Consider the following 20,901-nt stretch of genomic DNA (forward strand, 5'->3'; position numbering starts at 1 on the left):
AGTGAGTTTCACAAGGCCTTCAGGAGGCTACAGCTGGAGCTACAGGCTGAGCAACAGTCACAAGGACTCAACATTCACCCACACCTTGTGACAAAAACACTTTTGAAGAGCTGGAGAAACCTATGATGGGCCAGAAAGCAAAGGAGTAACAAAGACAGGACCTAGGCCTGACCTAAATGCTTGGAGTTCTAATTAACACTAATTTTCTGTCTTAATATTCAGTAAAAAAATTGCCTTTGAGACAGCAAAAAGCTTCTGGGCACTCACTGACAGGAAAAAGTAGGAAGATGTCAACAGCTTGGTAACCTGGTGTGCTCAGTAATACTGAAAAACTCCACAGCTTCACAGAGGCATAAAATCCTTAAGGTATGGAAAAACATTCTGTTGCCAGATACTTAAAAAAACAAAACACAAAATCAACAACAACAACAACAACAAAACAAAGTAAAAAACTCCCCACAACAATACCAAAATCTTTGAAAACTCTTTTCACTTCCACCTAGTTGAAATTCATCTCTGAGGACTGGGTGAAACACACTGTTACCCTCTTACCCCAACAGACCATACAAAAATAATTTAATTCTGCACTTGTTCTTCTGCTGGACATACAGACAGAGATTAGGCAAGAGCCACTCCTTGTCCTTTAACTTCCTCAGCCAGCTCTTCAAGAACATGACCAGCTGAAGGAGAAGAACTGGCATGGAACAGGAAAAGTTCCCAAAGTCAGAGATCAAAGCTCAGGTAGAGCCAACAGCAGCTGCAGAGGATGCAGCTATGCCAAAGGCCACTTTAAAAACAAAGCAGAGTCAGAAGGAGACATGGTAAAGTAGAATGGAACACTAGAGGCAAGCCCAGGACAAGCACTGGAAGCCTATTCATCCCAAACATCCATCTTCATTTAAGAAACAAATGGAATTCCTCTCTCATGTCCTCTTGGTCCAAGAGGCAAAGAAGGTCATTCATCACTGCAGCTGGAGGTCACCTACCAGCTCAAATTCAGCTAGCAACCCAAACTGCAAAGATGCGCAGTTCAAAACAAAACCTACTGCTTCTTCAGACTATTTTAAATAGAATTTTCTTCATTGAACTTTATCACAAATAGTGAGCAAATGAAATATCTCCTGTTTACAGTTCAAGCCAGAAAGCTTGTCAAAATCATGAGGAAGTATATAAGGGAATCAAGCAGAAGACTGGAGTCAGTCAGGTGTCTTCAGAACTGCTTTAAGCTCCAATTCACCTAAAAGCAGGCCCATGATACTATCTGAACATGCACTAAGTAGACTGAAGTGACATCTATTTTCAAGTATGAATTAAAAGGCAGTACTCATCCAACTGTCCTTAAATGTCAGAACACAAGATGCAGAAACTGCTGAGCTGTAGAAAGCTCTTTTGCAGTACCTTTGTACTCTGATGGATTTCTTAGTGTCAGTGACATGAGGCAAACCAAAGCACTTGAGAAGACACAAAACTTTAAATCATAGCACAAATACTTGCATATAAAAATTTATTGTCTTTTTTTTAAACATGAACTTGATATACATACAAGCTGGATAGCTCTTTATTGTTGAGCAGAGCTTTCTAGAAAACAGGTGATAGCAAGAATTAAAGCTGTACCACATTTTTCCCCTTGTAGCAAAGTGGATTAATAGCCATGTGCATACAACAACAATCAAATCATGTGTGCAATGCTCTCTGCAAATTCTGTGTTTGGCAGCACACAAATACCTTAAACTTTCTAACTTTGGTGAGCTCATAGGTACAGGTAAAGAGTGCATTTATTCAATGCACCAGCCCTTAAGTGTAGAGTTTAAAAATCCAGGCCTGGTGCACTGTATGGATCTATAGAAAAATACTGTCATTTTAGTTCATCAAGTTTGTATCTACAGCTGTTATCTAGCACAAAAGAGAAGTAAGAAATAGAAAATATTGTTTCCAAGAAAAGGAAATTAGGAAGGTCAAATTTTCAAGGGGTTTTGCAAGGACACTGATTTTCTGATCCAACAGCAACAGCTCCCAGTTCCCTGATCACTGACCTCAAATCTGTTTGCTCCTCTAGTCCTGACTCAGTTACCTATGGATTGGCCTCCTGGTAAGAATGGAACTTGTCTCAAGGAAGTTCATGGGGTTATTCATACAATTTGTGTTTAACTGTTGTGTTAAACTGAATGCTGACAGCCTTCAGGAGGAGAAACTGCCACAAAAAGGTTGCATCAGAAGTGAGTTCTAACTCAGTGAGATGGCATTCTTCCAGTGGAGCAACTGTACAAGGAGATATGGACAGCTAACTTCTCAGATTTAAGTTTTTGACATCCAATGCTAAACCCAGTGTGCTGTTCCTCCTGGAGAGTTCTTTAGGCTACAGTGACACAACCAAAACCATAAACAGGCACATGACAGGTGAATAATATTTTCCATTTTTAAAGTGCAGATTTTCATTTACAATGTGACAACATTTCAAAGTAAACATTTCCAGGCAACCATAGCCTATTTCTTTCATATATAGAAATTATTACATTGCTTCTATACAGTATTTTCTAATACTAAACATTCAGAGATGAAATTATATTAGCTAAATTGTGTAGAGTAATTTAAGGAGAATGTTGTCTAAAATAGAGTTCTTAATTTGTTTCAATCACTAACAGAAGTGCTCCATCTGAAAAAACACCACAACCACTACCACTGGTCTGTAAACCATAACCTTAGAGTGCAAATAAGGTAACCATTTCATTTTAGAATCTCTGACATTAAAAGGACAGAAAATAATATTTCAGAGTGGGAAAACATTTTATCAAAAAAAAAAAAGAATTTTTAAACTGAAATGCATGTTTTAGAAACCCATTCCTCCAAATGATGCATAACTTCTAAAACTGAAGTGTTAATGGCTGCTGACTTTGAAAGGAGACCTCAGATATTTTATTTTTACTTTTTGCCCCAAGTTTCCATGTTGCTTCTAATCAATTTTAGGGAGAAAATTGCATACCAAGTGTCAAACCCGACAAATCCTGGCTATCAAGACTGCATTTAAGGTTTCCTCCACTTTAAGGATGCTCTCTTCACCAGCTTCTCCTGTTTTCGTGTTGCCAGGGCGTCCTGAATGGCACCACAAACCCTCTGCAAAACAACACAGAGAGAGCAAACAACAATGAAAGCAGGTAGCACTTTTCTTCCATAAGATGTCACTAAAAAATAATTCAACAAAGATGTAAACCCACATACACACAGGCTGGTCTAATTTAGGTACTTAACTCCTGATTCATATGCACAATATTCAAGTGATGAACAGAAATCCACAAAAAGTAAATGGGCAGTGTTGCAGGTGAGAGCAGAAAAATAGATTTTTAATGCATAGGTACCAGCATAAACATTAGCAAAGCAAAATGCAGTTAGGAAATAATCCCAAAAAAAGGTAATTAAACACAAGGAAGTCTCCTTCTAGTGTGACCTGTGTGTTCTGTGCTCCAGCTTTGGCCATGCCACTAAGACACAGAGAAACTAAAAGGATTTCAATTACTTAATGCCAAGAGTGATTTGGACAATATGCTGGAAGAGAAAGCTGAAGGAACACTTTTAGACAAGACACAGTGAAGAACTAACTTAGAGTCTTCCAGTATATAAAGTGCCTCAAAATTATAGCAATTTTTTTCCTTCCCAGTCTAACCCATTATTTTAGGAGGCTCAATCAATTTAATAGCAGCAATTTGGCCCTGGTTCTGATTCCATCTGCTGACTTGCCATTTACTGCAGCTACAATTTCAAGCATGCTCCCAAGACACTGTGGACCTAATTGATTTCACATTTGGTATCAGAACACCTCCTCTCTCATCACCTGGTACAACATCACAGTCACACACATGGTTTCCTAGGTTAATTTTTCTATTCTTGAAGTACCCTGGAATTTCCCCAAACTGATGGATCACCTTAGGTAAGTTAACTACAAGATCCAACCATCCACAGAACAAAGGGTCACAAAACACTCCAGCCTCCCTGGCACTAACAGGAACATTTAGAGATAAATGGTAGAAAAAATATGTGTGGGGACAGAGGAGGGAGCAATCTAAATAAGCCTGTGCATACAAGGTCCACTTGTACTGGCTTAGGTGATCTTGAAATAATGAGGAGCTATGTGGAATCCTACAGACTATAGGAAATTTAATACAACCTAGTACTTTAGATATTGGAATTATTTTCCTTTAAAGAGCTTTAACATACAAACCCTAAGACTATGTAGCTTCAACATTAAATTATTGTTGCATAAACTCTCTTGAATGCTTTGGACTATCTGGTCTCATCATACTCTTGGTAAAGCATATTTTTCAACACAAAATTATGGTAAATGATCCTCAGGCACAGCAGCCTATTCTCTAACAAGCCTTTGGACATTACCATCTTTTCACATGCTGAGTGTTAACAATATTATAAGAAAAGAAGATTAAATTTAAAAAGAAAAGAATATACCCTTGCTGTAGCTTCATCCCAAAGCTGAACAGTCTTTACACATTCATAACCTGCACTGTCCTTTCTTTGGAACATGTTTTGTTCTTCCTGCAGAGGGGAACAAAAATGTGCTTCAGATGACTCACAAAACAAGAATGCAAAATCTCATACATAAATGGTTTGAATGCCAACTTCAGGTGAAATTTCAACATGGTCTCTGTCCAACCCAACTGTAATACTTTCAAGAAACTTTCAGCAAATCCCGTCACACAGTCTCTTAGTTAGCAGTTAGAACCATAAATAAGCTAAAAGCATGTATGGACCTCTAGTGAATATTAAATACAAAAAAATTTACATGCTATTCTTACCCAAACAGTAATTTTTAAAACATTTGCTTCATAGGAGGGATAACGTGTGAATTCTTCAAATAAGTAATCCCACTCTGTTGTTAAATGGCCTAAGATTTCCACTTCTTTCACATATATCACCCTCCTGTTCAAGAAAAAAAGGAGTTCATACTCAATTTCTCCCTCGGATTAGAAGTTTACTAGAAAAACTAAACAAAATGAAAGCATTTGTTGAAGAAGGCATTTTCTGTGCAGATTACAAGTACCCACTCAGCCACAGTGCACCCTTATTTCCTTAATGCATTCTGAGACAATCACTTGGTGTTTAAAAGGCACAGATGATCCAAGACATCACACACCATGAGCAGGCCAAGGACTGGGCTAAGGAGAGAAGTGCACATTTAGCTAAGGCTGAAAACAACTAAACTGCCCAATTATCATCCATGGCCTTGAAATCTCATCCATCTGCAGCCTGAATTCTGAGCTGGGCTGGTCATTATCAGAAAAACCACACTGGGAAACCTCCATGGTCTTATTATGGATGAGCCTCTCTCATACATTCAGGCAAGGTGCAAACTGGTGACCTGTGGGTTGTGGAGATCATAATCCTTTTCATTATCTAAGCATATTTAGAAAGTTTTGAGTCCTCAAATTCAGCACTGCCAATATCTTGAATTCTAAAACCTGTCAGATTATTAAATAATAATAATTTTCATGCTGGTACAAAGACTTAAGACTTCATTTAGAATATTCTTTAATTAACAATATGATAAACATGTATTACCAAACTGTTAGCTTGACTGCAAACACTTATAACAAGCTAAGTTGAAAAATCAAAAATGAAGAGGGGAAAAAAAGACTATTTTCCCCCCACTATGATAAAAGGATCACTGATCTCAGAGTAAACCATCTTCCCAAATTAGTATCCAGCACTGACATCACAACTAAATCACACTGTCCATTAAGGAAACAAAATTAAATATTTAGAAAAAAAAATCAAAAAGAAAATAGAGAAGGAAAATATATGCAGAATATATGCAGAAAAGAGCAATCAGTTTAGACTTAGCCAGATGTCTAATCCCCAAGCTGAAATCATCTCAAGCCCTTAGAAAGCACACAAAATTCAATACCTGTTGGTAACAATAAGATTTGCTCTTCTGCCTCTTGGAATTGGACAGTGGTATCGATAAACCTCTTTTTCCAGCTTCCTGATGTGCAACTTCTGAAACAGAAACAGAAAATAATTCTGGGGCTGAACACAAACAAACAAACAAACAAAAAGCCCAAAGAAAAACAAAAAAAATCAAATAAAAAAAAAAACCACAAAACACTAAACACCAAAAACCACAAATCAAATTGGTGTCTTGAATTGAAAAGCCTTCTGAAAAGTTACCTCATTGTTAGTTCTTTAAAGGGAGGTTCTCACAGTGCTCTCAGTCCTGAAGCTGAGTCACTGAGAAGTCTGATCCATTCCACTCAAAGGTAGAACACTGACACTGCTGTATCAGACTATTTCTTCAGCTTTGATTTCCTTTCTGTGCTAGCAATTGTTTAATAATGTTCACGCTGCTACAGCCCATGCTGCAGGCTTCATTCAAGAGTGAAAACCCTGCAAAGGTCATGCATTTTTATAAAGCACATGACTCAGACCCTCAGAAACAAACTCTCAAGATACAAATGCTCAATACACCTCAAAATCAGATTTCTGAACTGAGCAGATATGACCACTCAATACCCAAAATGAAAGTGCAGATTAAATCACTCATCACATTTTGATTAGACAACCACAACTCAAGTGACAACCTACAAACACAGAAAAAGTTTTGAAATAAAAGTAGTGAAGGATAGGATCCTATGATACTCCTAGGACTTTTTTGGCATTTATTCATTGAGTTTTTTTTCAGATTTCCCATTCTGTACATACTCTTTGACTAAAGTAAAATGTTTTCTAGAGCAGGTCACCAGGATTACAACATTCCATCACCAACACAGACAGCACAGAACACAGGCTCACAGTCACCCCCATACCAAGCTCCCAATAACGCTGGATTAAACACAAGCAAGATTCACAGAGTGATACCTGAGCATGTTTGTGGGAAAGGAATACACATCAAAACATCATGCAGGAAAAGATTAAAGCACGAAATTAATAACATGCTACTAGTGGGAACCTAGCCTCAAAGTCAGCATGACAACAAATCTATATCAACTACTGGTTTTCCTAATATGCAGTAAGTCTTTTAAAAAATACACTGAAAAATAGTGTTTAATTAGCAAAAAGTAGCCAGACAATTACATAAGTATAAAGTCAATGTACATTGACTTTATTCAATACCCTCCAAGGTCAATAGCACCCTCCAAGTCAATACAAGTACCTTTTTTATGATATAAACTGTTTTAAGGGAAAATGGGCAGCTCCTGTGTAGAAAAATGGGGAAACAGAAGGAAGAATGCCTGGATGCAGAATGCAAATACTTCAGATCAACTTCTAGCAAATGGGTGCCCCAAAATTGGTTTGATATTCTTCAGAGCAAAGTAGGACGACTTTCAGTTCATTTTACAGCTCTTACTGTGGAATTCAGACTCAACAACAGTAAATTCCTCAAGGTCTCATTCCTCAAGTTTCTGACTAACTAGTAACAATAACCTAAAGAGGAAGGACTAAGAATTCAGTAGGTTTTCAGTTACTTCTTGTAAATAGCCATTTCTTTTTTATTTCCTTAGATGGACCCAAAAACCAATGAGATGACAAAGAGGCTGCACTTGACTCCACATTTGTCTGACTGTGATTAACAGATTTCACTCTATGCAGTTTCAGTAACCAAAATTGAAAGATCAGCTTACATAAGAATCAATTAAAAGAACATTTGAATTTTTTTATTTGCATTTTATTTTCATATATTCAAAAGTTCAACAAATATCTTAAAGCATCATCATACATCACAACTGACTCCAAAAAATCCTTTAATCTCAAAAGCTGATGAATATTCAAGAGCTGAAATCAACAGCATAGTGTTTTCCTAGACTTGATCTCTAGTGATGTTATGTTTTGAAACACATTTTAATCCAGCATTTTTTAGTAAGCAAAACCATAGGGTCAACCAACATCTTCTATAAAAAATATCCCTTTCTGACCATCTTAAAAATTTCTGAAACTGTACAGTGTAGATATGAAAGGAAAAAGCCTCTTCAAAACATTAGAAGAAACATGGCAGCATATGACTAAAATGAAAATATGAACTCACATTTTATACCTGAACCTTGGCTGTTTCAAAAACAAGTAAAAAATTTAAGAAATAGAAAAACCACCACCATGTGAGGACTGTAATTCAAAGGCTGCAATCCATATTCTGAATCCTTTTGTTGAATATGAAGAAATTAGACATGCCACATATTTAAACAGATTTATTCATAAGCATATTTCTCTATTCAAACTCAAAGCTTTGGAGAGAAAGCCTGTTTCTCATAACTTCAGAAACAATCCCAATAGTATTTTTAGATTTTACATGCAATATGTTACCAAAGTAAGAGCTCCCACTGAGGCCTGCGCCGAAAAGATGCTGTGTTTGTGAGCTATTCTCAATACACCTGATAGATGCCAGCACAATGGTGGTGGCATTATGTAAAAAGGAGCTTGCACTTGATGTAAATTACTCCATGATCTGCACACTCTTAAAATTTAGACATCTTAATCAAAAGCTGTTATTTTTATGAGCATACTACAGCACTTTGAAGAAGTTAACTCATTCTTCTTTTACATGGAAATGAAAGAAGCAATGCAGATTTACACAGCAGAACAGTGAGTCAAGCAGAAATAGAATCTGCAGTTTCCAGCATAGTCTATGCTCTGCCACACTGCCTCACCACCCTGCCTCAATTATTCATGAGGTGTTCTGCATTCTTTATAAAGCTCCTGCTTTAACTGGGATGTGAAACAAAGTAATGCCACGGGCATTGAATAATGCATGAGTGACATCATGGCAGCCCTGAGGAGCTGGGCCAGCACAGCCCGGCCAGCACAGGCACAGCCCCACCACACCAAGGGCTCCCAGCACCTGCTCCTGCAAAGCTCAGCTCCAACACTGCTCAGACCATGACTGGAACTCTTGAGAAGTGATTCCTTGGAAAACAATTCTGCTAGAGCTGCCCTGTTTGCCCTCTGAGTTCTGCTGTGCATTTCTGAGTAGCAAAGCCATGGTGTGCTGCCCATGGGCTGAGGCACAGCCTGCTCACATCACATCTCACTCCCAGCTTTGGGACCAACTGAGCACATCCCTACACATCCCACAGACATCACATCCAGCACTTCTGGGACAAGGAACTGCAGAAACAACTTTACACAACTCAACTCATCCACTTCACCCTCAGTTTGCACCAAAACCCTCACTTTCCTTTTAAAACCTACATTTTGCTCCTCTAAGACAAGCTCTAATGCCTACATTTCACACAAAAGTAATTAAGTAAAACATTTTTCCATCCAATCACTGGATGGTACTGAGGCATGTGATCCTTAACGTAACCTTACAAGGTTTCCACCCCATGAGTTTATATTTATTTTAAAGGGACTTATGCACTGAATGTAGTTAAAGTAGATGAGAAGGTGTGGGTCCTGGTTGAACTACTTCTAATATAGGATCAAAGCTGGATCCAAAAATAAGCAGCACTTGTACCTATTGTGATTAAATTTGTAAATGCACATAGGACTGACTCTTATTTTTTCATTAAATATCCAATTTCATGTAAAGACACTGTCCTGTCTTGCTTTACATTGCTTGCTAGCTTACATTAGAAAACAAAGCCTTCCCAACACTGACCTCTAGCACGAAAACCAAGAACAGTTAATTACACCTCTCCTGTATTCCATTAAGTGACTTGTTGAAAGAAACCAATTGTATTTAGTGAACTGTACAGAGGATCTATTCCTGGTTTGTATTCTGCTCCAATCTACACCTCTTAAGAAAGTACAAATACCAAATGTGGAGGAACTGCATAATAAATTTTCCGTGTTGACCGTGCCATCTTTTCCTTTTTGCCAGATATAAAAAGCATAGGGAGAAAAAAAAAACCAAACCAAAACATTCAAGAAGAAAAAATTTGGCCTGCTTAGTATATCACAACTTAATCTCATTTAATCCTCTAAAAAAACTCACTAAATGTTCTTTTGAATGATTTTAAATTGACCATTACATTCTAAAAGGCATTGCCAGCAAAAATGCTTCTGTTCAACATATTTTCACATATAATAGGCAAAAAATTTGCTCTGACAACAGCTTAAGCTTAGCTTGCTAATTTCTAAAATGTATTAGTAATGAAGTTTATGGCATTGCTTAGTATAGAAATACATGTATACTTATTTATATATGTGTGTGTGTGTAGATTCCTGTTAACATCTGACAGTTTGTACTTATTTTTTATGTTGAAGAGCAAAGCCCCTGAAGATTCTGTGACTAAAAGCTAGAGCGAACTAAGCTAGCTGTATGTTTAACCGAGCAAATTCATAAAGAACCAGCAGTAGTAACTTGAAGGCAGAGTGGGTCAGCAGATGTGTAGCTGTCAGGGCTATGGCACAGCACAGAAACCACAAGTACAGGTTTTCTCAGCACTTCTATAAAAAACTTGAAATTACAAACACTTTCCCAGAATTAAATTCCATTCTCTATCACTATTTTAAATTTTGCTCAAGATCTGCTCTGCCCTTCTGTCCACAGCTCCACCTCTGGAGAGCACCAATAAATAAATAAATTCAGGATCTAACCTACCGTGATCCTTTTTTCCAAGTGCCTTCTGTTGTTGCCATTCATAAGGAGCTAAGCATCCTCAGAAAAATAAATATACAGGAAACAAACCCTCCCTGTCTCTCCCATCTAATCTTACTGAAGATGGTTATTCAAGTTTGTTTTCTGAGCCTGGACAACATCAAACACCATTTTATTCAACTGCTACACAGAAAAGATTGAGAAGGGGAGAGGACATGGTAAATGCAATCATGCCCTTGATCTAAATACTTAAGGCAGATGAAAAACCGTGAGAGAAACAGACAAGAAATATGGAAAATGTTTACTCCATTATTCCAGTTCTTGCTGCATGCCAGGAGAGAAGGAGAAAGAAAATAAATGTTAGAAATAGAACAGGGAATAAGGATTAAAAGACCATGTACAAGCAACTAGCAAATATCCAAGTTAATGCAGACAGTTATTTTACTCCAACTTTTTAGCAACAGAATAAGCATTTAAAGGTAAGTATTAAGAACACAAAGTCTAAAATACAAATTAACTGATTCTGACTGTCAAGAACTTGAAAACTCATGTTGTTCATCTCCCATATGTTAGGCACATCCACATTAGAAAGCAGGCTAAATGTCCACACAGTGCCTGTAGCTATGACAGATTGCTATTATGAACAACATAAGGAAAAACCAAACAGCAGTGGTATGAAAATTCAGGCAGTTTTTTTAATTGCTGATACAACCAAACAATTCAAGGTCTATTGCTTAGTTGCTTAGTCTGTAAACCAACCTTAGCTTTATAATAAAGACAAAATCTTTCAAAAACAAAGATCTATCAAAATGGAGGAGTTTTCACATCTTTAAATCTTAATCCTTATGTAATTTTTAATCCTGCTACCTCCTTCCAGTGTATGAGAAGTGAACATAAAATGGAGAAGACCATAGAACAGCAATGCTGCAGCTTCCATCTTGCATTCAGCTTACTCCAAGCACTGGGCCTTCCCTGCTATCCAGGCTTGCTTTATGAAATTGGCTGGGGCAAATTTTTACTTCAGATCATGACTGCTACAGATTGATTGCACTTAATCCTTTATGGAGCCCTAAAATTCTCTAAAGAGAATTTTAACTGTGTTTACAATGCAGAACATACCTCAAATAAATCATAGCCCTCAGCTTCCACCCTGTTGTAGGGCCGGATGATGCCATCCTCACGGATGAGGCGTGGGGGACGCAGATTTGACACCTCCTCAGTTGATTCTGCCACCCTGCCACAGACAGTGCAACATGATTCTGGTAAGCTTAATACAAGTCTGAGTTTCACCAGTACATCTTTAGAAGTCAGCCTTTCACTTGCCACACATCCCACTTACACATCCTGGGTACCCTGCAGATGTAAATAGTAAAGACAGACTGCTAATAATAAATCAAAAGTAGCACTAGTCAATTAAACAGCTACAGAATAAGCTGGAGAAGTTGATTCCCAAATGCAGATAACTTACTAAGGGTTCTCAAGTTGATTAAAATACAAGAAGGCCCTGATGGGCACTGCTAACCAAATTTCAGACTGGGTAGTTTTACTCTGAAAATTTCAATGGTCTGTTTTGCACAGTAAATTTAACAGACGTTTCTCCTCAGTGGAAGGAGCAAAATGAAAAAATGGATTAGTTACTGTCTGCCTGAACTACCACAGTGATTAGTTACTGCCTACCTGAGCTACCACAGAGCAGCACGTTCTCTGAAGCAGCAATTTCCTCGTCATCACAAAATAGATTTGTTACAGGCCACTGGACTCCTCAACCTCACATATCATTCTGATTTTTGTATTTACAAATAGTTGTGTGGCACTACTGGAGCACTTTGCCACCTGGTATCCACCATAGGAGGAGAACTTCCCCCTGCACTGTACCTTTGAATTCCCTGGAAGGTGCTGCTTGCCATATCCACAATGCCTCCTGTTGGCCTGGCTACCACTCCTACCAGCCCCTTCCCAATGCCTTTAAAGAATCCAGCTGCACCTTCTTTTTTAGCCCCTTGGAAAGAATAGAAACAGAAAAATACATGTTTTCATGACCTACTTAATCACAGAATTAAACCATTATTGCTACAGGGGAGCTGTTTTGTGTTGGAAACAGCCCACAGGCAGTGATTGCAGAGTCCTATTGTACAAAGAGCTGTCTGTGGAAAGTCACCCACTGCCTCCTGGTCTGCCCAGACACATCTCTGTCCACTTAACACCTCACCAGCCTCTGAAGGGCCCAGAACTGAGATGTTATCAAGATTCTCCTTCTCACACTTTCCATCTGGACTATAGGCCAATAGACAAGTTTTTTCTAGGTTGACAGTAATAACAAAATGTTAATGTTCTGAAGACACTAAGATGCAGAAGTGTGATAGAAGTTAACTATTTCTATCTCAAAATTACATAGTTCTAGTGATATATAACTATGGGAGAACCAAAGGAGTGTTCAGAAAGCAGGTGAGGTCACCCACCCAAGAGACAAGGCCTACATATCTAAGTACCACACAAAAGCTGTAAAACACCACACAGCTACAGCTGACTCCCAACATTTAAATCACAGACACATGAAGATTAATAAGAGGCATTTTATCCCAGATATTTTTCATCATCTATCATCTTCATGAAGTAACAGGAACAAATACTGACTTCAGTCACAAAACTAAATTTGTTTTTGAAGATTTGTGACCTTTAGAGCCCCAAAAAAACTTTTTCCAGCTGGTGATTTTTACTTTGTTATTTTTACTATCTTTATTCTGGCTTCAGACAATGAATTGGGTACTACAGCAGGCCTAACAAAACACATCACAGAGATAACCTATTCTTAACCATACAAATGTTTAAAAGGTGGTAAAGCCAACAACAGATATAAAGACATTTGAGGAAATCATCATGTAAATTCACATTAGAATAAGAAATATAAAAATTTTGCTATGCCTTAGCATCACCATACTTGGTTTGCTATTTCTTAACATTACAAAATAAATTGTCAAGTATTGAGAAACCACTTAAGCAGTGCAATGCAGCCTTTGTGCTTACCTTCTACTGGTTTAGTGATGATGCCTGTCACACCTCCAACAACACCCTAAAACAAAGATAATTAAGTTCCCAATGAGAAACTGAAATGCTGTCAGTCCAACTGGGCAATCTATTGTCTCAAATCTTTATTTTAATAGTTTATAATGTAAAGTTCAGTATCAGAAACACTGTTTGGCTAGGGGTTTTGGCTTTGTTTTTTCTCTTACTTGATATTTTTAAGAAAACTATAACAAAGGCAAAGACTTTAAAGACAGAATTGACTGCAAGGTCAGGTAAGGGCCTGGTGCACCACATGTCACAGCTGAGATGGCCACGATGCACAGAGTCTCACCATACAATTTCAGAAAGCTTCAACCCACACAGAGTAACACCTCACCCCTGCAGAAGGCTGCCAGCATCTGCTCCTCTTGTTCTCCAGCCCAGCCTTTTACACCCCTGATGTTGATGCATTGCCCTGTGTGCCCTCTGCTCCCTTTGGTGGCTGCTCAGTGCCCTGGGCACTCCCTGGCTCATTGCTGCCAGTGCTGCTCACAGCTGTGCCCATCCCCAATTACCACAACCTTGTACCTACAAGCCCAATTACCTTAAATACCTAACACATTTGTTGAATATGAGTAACCATTTATTTATACAATACACAGCAGAAATTGGTGTTATTTCCCACCCATGATCCTAACTCCAGTTCCTCAGGTGACCAGAAACAGGACCTCAAACACTACAGCTGATGCACTACACGGAATCTCCTATAAACCCACTGCCTGTCTCTTCTGCTTAGGTAATTAACTGACAAAAAAGATCTCAAAATTCCTGCAGGTGATTTTCAAGCAAGCTGGCACATGAAACACTCATGCCCAGACCATACCCTTAACAGGCCTTTTCCTCCTTTGGCCAGGCTCTCCCCAAAGTCCTTTGGCTGCCGACCCATCTCCTCTCTCCTTTTCTGCTGAAATTCCTCATCCAGAGTGATGGCAGCCAAGCCCTTGCCAACAGTGCCAGTGATCCTGGACACCATCCCTGCTGCCCCACCTGAGGGAACACAAAGAAGGAGTTACTGTGCTTTCCCATCTTAACAGCAAACAACACACAGCCAGCAAGTTCATAGCAATTTCCCTTCCTATTCAGTTTAGATATGGTGAATTCACACAGAGCCATGCTATCCATGAGAAGATTCCAGAATGTGGTCTGATATCCATACATACAGCAACAGAGAATATTTATAGCACTTTACTACATGTTACATAGCATAATTGATGAAACAATATTTTCTCTAATTGCTGTCAAGACACAGCTAAAAATCTAAAGTAATTGTAACAGAACTCTGCTCAGGCTTTTCCAGACATTTTAGAAGCATTAAAATTATGCTTCTTATTTATTCAGAGCATGTTACCAACTTAGTTATATATGCAACGTGATGCAATGCAATGTTATGCAATGTTTCTCACATTGGTTGCTCAGTCTACAAACAGATATTCAGATGGTCTCAGGTAAATTATGTGTGAATGATCTGTACCACAAACACTGGCAACAGTATGACAACCTTAAACACTCACTAGAAAAATAATGTGGGAATTCATCAAAAAAGAACACTATGAACATACCCACTGTGTGCCCAAGAAGACTTCTAACACCAATTACAAAACCTTCAGCAAATTCTTCAGGTCCTTGAACAGCTCCCTAAAAATGAAATTAATAAGGAATAGCAGAAAACCACACAATGATGCATCTGTTTCAAGAAAAACTAGCAATTCTTTTACATTGATGCAAGTAAGGCCATCTGAATAGGTTATTCCTTTGACATTCACATTAAAAAATTACTGCTGCCTGCCTGTTCAGAGTGTGGAGTATAGTGACAATAAACTACAACCCCTACCAGTACATCATTCAATCAGCCCTTTATAAAGACCCAGTTAAAGAATCAGGAACTCCTACCTGGAATGGCTCATAGAAGAAAGCTTCAACTCCCTCAGACAGCCCTCTGATCAAACCAAATGGATTTCCAAGAACATCTAATCCAAGTACAAGAACATACATCTGTTTCAGGAACTAAACGATGAGAGGGAAGAAAAAAGGCAAACAACAAAAGCAGTGTTATGAGGTGTTGTCACACACATCAGAATCCCAGCCTGGTTCATTTTTTAATTTACTACCCAAGTAAGGTATTAGAGTGCCCAACTAAGTGTTCGGTGAAGAAAAATAAAATTTTCTTTAGGACACATACTCAAAATTGTACACAAAGACTTGACTAAACAAGCTTACTTGTTCACTGTAATGCCTAATAACTCTCATCCTCAGTTGGTCTCTCTTGTAGAACTGGTATTTAATTTCAAAGAAAGCAAGTCTGAAAGACAAGTAATGATTCATAAGTTAAAGACATCCTTCCTCATTCAAATACTTCTCTGCTTTCCTTCAGAGAATCCTGAAGACTTGCCTTAAAAAGAATCCCAAACCCCATCTTCTCTCCATTCCTCCCTTTCCCCTAAGGCTGTATAAATTTACACTAGTCAGTCAGCAAGGTTTACCATGGGTCCAATTATTAAGTGTACAGCAGACAAAGTATTAAACAAAAAAACCCCAAACAAACAACCCCAAACAAATGAATTCACTTACTTGAAAACAACATCATCCACATCTGTTAGAGTAGCTCCAATACTTTTCAACAGCAAATTCAGAGAATGGATAGCTATCATTTCTTCCCCCTTATCCGATGCTTCTCCACCAGCAGCCAGGGACAAACTCAAATGCAACTGTCCAGGCAGAGTTAGTAAAAGAAGACAAATCAAGACCACAGAAAAGCCAAACCAGAGCAGGTCATGTGGTGCACATGTAAACAAATCAGTGATGAAAACTGAGGAAAGCTATCATTTAATCTAGTGATGATTTTTCTTCCCTTGCTCCAAAAAAATCTAACTGCTTCAAGAGACACATTAAGATAATTCCATTAAATTATATTTTAATACAATTTATGATACATTATCCAGTATTTTATCTGGCTTTCAGCATTATTATACCCATTGATTCTCCCCACTTAGTTATGGTTAAAGGTCTGTTTGTACTCATGGGCAACAGAGAAAGTTTTCCAACAAAGTATTAAATTTAGAGAATGTAAAATCCCCACTAGGGATTTACTGTAATGAATTAATTGGATGATTTATTAACCAATAATGTCTCTACTGCATACCTTAATTGGAGAAATATGGAAATGTTCAAAGAAGCTGAGCATTGACACATCTGTTAGGGAAGACTCCATCAGCTCGGTGTTAAGTGCATCCAAATCTTGCTGAATTAATTTAGACTGGTTTCAATATTTAAAAGAAAAAAAGGAAGTTAATCTCATCCATATATGTAATACAATTAATCATATTATATCTAAATATGTTTTCATATATATATAAATAAACAGTAGAAAAAATAACCATAGTTAAATACAGTTAACTAACTACTTAAATATGAGTGTACTAATGAATCCAGGGATAGCAAAGAAAACCTAAACAACCCATAACAGACACAAAATTTCTGGGTGATTTTTCCATTTTATATTATATTGATATTCACTTAAATTCCTCAATCACTTATTGTCCCATTCCAGCAAAAATCTCTTTCTCTCATACATTACCCTTTGTCTTTCAGCTTCTGGGTCTGTAGATGGAGTGAAAAGTTCACTAAGTGCTCCTAAAAATCCTTGATCAATTTTCAGTGCCATTTCCTGGATAAGAACCATGAAGTACCTAGAATGGGAAAGAAAGTGTATACCTGTACAAATGTAACTCAAATATTACATGCTTAGCCTATACAAGTTAAGTCTTGCTGTGCAAGGTCACACATATTAAGATTTACCCATATACCACACATTAAGATTTACAATTCAATATATCAACTTTCAATTTACAGTTAGAAGTGCCTACTGGCCAGCCCTGCAAAACAAAACAGACACACAACTCTGATACTGTAGTACAAGAAAGAAATAATTTTGATTACTAAAGGCTTTGCATAACAGTCCCTTCACATGGTCAGTCCTCATTTAAGTTCCTTTTTGAATTTTTTTTTATTGGAGACATCTAAAAACTCAATCTGAAGTCAAAAGTGGTTTAGATAGGAGAACAAACTTAAGAACAAAGTTCCCTTCTAAAATATATCACATCTCTAAAATTAAATTACAATTCACTGTTACACTCACTTGAATTGCAGGACTTGGCTGTATTCATTGAATCTAGTGATGATGCTGATGTCAATGAAGGGTTTTGGTTCTAAAGAGAAAAAAACACTCAAAAATAAATTGCCAAGCTCCTACTTTCAAGGCTGAATAAATCTGTTATTACTATAGGCTTTCTCTTACCTGAATCCAAAGCAATGGACTTGGGAGGGGCTACAGGGTGAAATACGACAGGAAACATCGATCCTGGTAATTGATTATCCACCTAAAAAATTAATGCATAATTACAGGAATATTTTAGTGACATGATAATCAAACAGTTTTAATTTCAGAAGGTTTGAGTAACTTGTTTATAAATTGTGTTCAAGAGGAATGCCCTACTTATTAGGGTGGAAGGAGGAAAGAGCAAAAGGATTACTCTGATACCATTGTGGAATGTTACTCATTCAGTTATAAAAGGTCAGATGATTCCAAGCGCTGCACAAGGGATGCTTAGAGATGTTCACACCCACAAAGACTCCCTCACAAGGTCTGCAGCTGATGGCAAACACTGACTGTATAGTGAAAACCACCTTCAGGCCAAAGTAAAAACAAAATGAAAGATAAAAGGAAAGAGCAAACTTCCCACCAGCTGGTCAGAAAAAGCACCAGGACCCTCAGAGAAGGGCAGCAAATGGAGATGAAGATGGCAATGATGATCATTCAACATCATCTCCCTCTAGCTCTGAACACTTCTTGCCAGTACCTGCTAAAGTGCTCTACTGGCAAATTTAGCAACACTATTAGTACTGACAGGACTATGCTGACCTGCTGCAAGTGTTGCACATTAATTCAGCGTTAATATTACATGTAGATACATTACTGCATACTATTTGAGCATATTTAAATGCCTGTTCTCTACTTCCCATTAGACAGGCAGTTTTTGTACTAAGGTCTCTAAACTCTTAGATATACTCTGTAAAATAATGTTACACTTCTGTGTAAAAACTACAGTAAAATTTTGAAAAAGGTTGAGGTCTGTTTTAAAACACCAAAACACAGCTCTTTAGAAATAAACTCTCCACCATAGCACCCTGCTGTACATTAGCACACAGTTATGTGGAATTTTTCCCACACTACTTCAAAATCCTGGGATGACAATTCTGCAATACTTTCCCATCACAGCACCCCTGCTACTCTGATGTAGGGAGACAGGCACCACATGCATATGGATTTCGAGATACTTCTTTGTGGCATTCACATTCTCTGAAAAAATTCCTTCACCCAGGGTTTTTCTCCTGGGAAGCTGAAAGGCAGCGAGAGGCCTCAGAGAAAAGGAAAACAATTCTTATCTCATTTGGTTCTCCTGTGTTGTGCTCATATGTGGAATGTGTTTGGAGATTGTTTACCCACAGGTGATTGTTTCATTGCATTCTGCTGTGAGTTGTTTTCACCCATTAGCCAGTTGGGAACAGTGTCAGGACTCTTGAAAGAGTCACAAGTTTTCATTATTATCTCTTTAGCATTCAGTAACTATCTTTTCTGTATTTTTTAGTATAGTAGAGTATTCTTTAATATAATATAAAGTAGTAAATTAGCCTTCTGAGAACATGGAGTCAGATGCATCATTCCCTGCCTTCGTTGGGGCATCCCTGATTTTTCAATACTTCTTCACATAAATGAAGGAAATCAAAGCCTTAATATTTCTGTCTGGTTTTGAAACCAGAGGAAGGATTAAATATTAAATGGTAGGTACCTGCAGCCAGTAGAGCTGAGCCCGTAGGCTCCTTTGGTGAGGTGACTGCTTGAATTCAACCTGAATTCCTGACAGGAAGTTACGGCGGATGCTGCATCTGACGGGGAGACGCATTTCCATTGGAGACTTGCTAAAATTCACCTGCAAATATAAGGAAGCAGAGCTAAGATACAGTTTAATTTGGGAAACAATAAAATGGTACATTACTAGTTGACAGACTAGCAAATAAACCCTGTGGTTTTCCTCATTATCAGATCACAGGCTGCTGAATTTCTCCATCTAATTAACTGGACGGAAAGCAATGAAAACCACCAGTTAGTCTGACAAGGACATTACATGGCAGCTTTAGTTGTCCCAAGCAGGAACCTCTGTGTCATCTAAGTAGCTATTTCTTCATGAGTTATATATTACACTGGCATAATTAAAGATATTTATATGCAGCTGATTTACTTTCCCAACTGACATTTACCCCCTGATCCTGCAACTTTTAAGTTATGAGAAGCAGAAGCATAAAGCTCTCCTTTATTGAGAGTGCAATGCAATGACCTACAGATAAAAGATTTGATACCATATACTATAAATGCACTAATGCAATGGTCAACATTCAAGTTTTCAAAGAGCTGAGGGTATATACATGTTTTTCAAATGAAAGGATGATATAGGAAACAAGCCTGACTATGGTACTTTAAAATGGTTGTATTGGACTTAGTCATGTGAATACACTCTTTATGCATGGAATACAGGGATGTATAATTAATGTCTGAACAAGCTCAGGTAAGTGGATTAATTTCCAGAGTCCTTGAACACTGAAGACTCCTTTACCATATCAAGTAATGGGAACTGCATCTTATTAAGAAGCTAAAACCAAAATTTCTGCAAAGAATTTAGGGTATATACTGCAAATATAGGTTCACAACTAACATGCAGACACTGAGCAATCTTTTCTACCACACAAAAGAAAAATCCTTTAAAATTCCTACTTCATAATACAAGCCTGGATGATACCTCAGTACTGCCTCAGTATCACAAGACAAAAACATTCTACTGTGTAAAATGTGTAACTACTTAAATAAAAATCCTGCCTCTTATTTCTGTTTCTCTTCATACAGCATCTATCCCAACTTAGCAAACCAGAAATCTGTTTTAACTGTTGCACTTGTTCTGCAAGCATTTAAACACTAAAACTCAATACCTACCTCAGTATTGCTGTCCAGTTTATGCCAACCAGGGCCTTGGAAAGCAGTCTTGGAGAGATACTTTTGATATGCCTGTTCCAATAGGTTTATTTGTTTTTGATTAAATGGTTTCCATTTTTGCCTTGGTTTCCGTTCCCAAACAACATCAGAACTGCAACACAAATAACAAAGTTAACAATTTTAGAGTACTTATACTTTTCTTATGCATGCAAACCATGTAAAACATAATTTTCTAATTTCTCAGGCTCAAAAACCTCTG

General features: G+C 37.8%; 1 protein-coding gene across 1 annotated transcript in view; it reads right to left on the reverse strand.

Annotated features, from left to right (window-relative positions):
* Positions 1 to 1,519: 1,519 nt before the first annotated feature.
* The window catches only part of VPS13C (vacuolar protein sorting 13 homolog C), a 75,521-nt gene continuing 56,139 nt past the window's right edge, over positions 1,520 to 20,901 (reverse strand). Inside the window, exons 68-85 of the mRNA XM_058811746.1 lie at positions 20,643 to 20,793; positions 19,447 to 19,587; positions 17,895 to 17,976; positions 17,736 to 17,805; positions 17,175 to 17,286; positions 16,740 to 16,853; positions 16,169 to 16,305; positions 15,818 to 15,899; positions 15,491 to 15,604; positions 15,160 to 15,235; positions 14,424 to 14,587; positions 13,562 to 13,607; positions 12,413 to 12,536; positions 11,657 to 11,771; positions 5,912 to 6,003; positions 4,803 to 4,926; positions 4,456 to 4,542; positions 1,520 to 3,111 (exon numbers count right to left, since the gene is read on the reverse strand). Coding sequence (XP_058667729.1) covers positions 3,022 to 3,111; positions 4,456 to 4,542; positions 4,803 to 4,926; positions 5,912 to 6,003; positions 11,657 to 11,771; positions 12,413 to 12,536; positions 13,562 to 13,607; positions 14,424 to 14,587; positions 15,160 to 15,235; positions 15,491 to 15,604; positions 15,818 to 15,899; positions 16,169 to 16,305; positions 16,740 to 16,853; positions 17,175 to 17,286; positions 17,736 to 17,805; positions 17,895 to 17,976; positions 19,447 to 19,587; positions 20,643 to 20,793 — 1,921 coding nt within the window. The 3' untranslated portion in view covers positions 1,520 to 3,021. The remainder of the gene's footprint in view (positions 3,112 to 4,455; positions 4,543 to 4,802; positions 4,927 to 5,911; positions 6,004 to 11,656; positions 11,772 to 12,412; positions 12,537 to 13,561; positions 13,608 to 14,423; positions 14,588 to 15,159; positions 15,236 to 15,490; positions 15,605 to 15,817; positions 15,900 to 16,168; positions 16,306 to 16,739; positions 16,854 to 17,174; positions 17,287 to 17,735; positions 17,806 to 17,894; positions 17,977 to 19,446; positions 19,588 to 20,642; positions 20,794 to 20,901) is intronic.

Source organism: Ammospiza caudacuta, chromosome 10 (assembly GCF_027887145.1).
Source record: "Ammospiza caudacuta isolate bAmmCau1 chromosome 10, bAmmCau1.pri, whole genome shotgun sequence".
Classification (NCBI taxonomy): Eukaryota; Metazoa; Chordata; class Aves; order Passeriformes; family Passerellidae; genus Ammospiza; species Ammospiza caudacuta.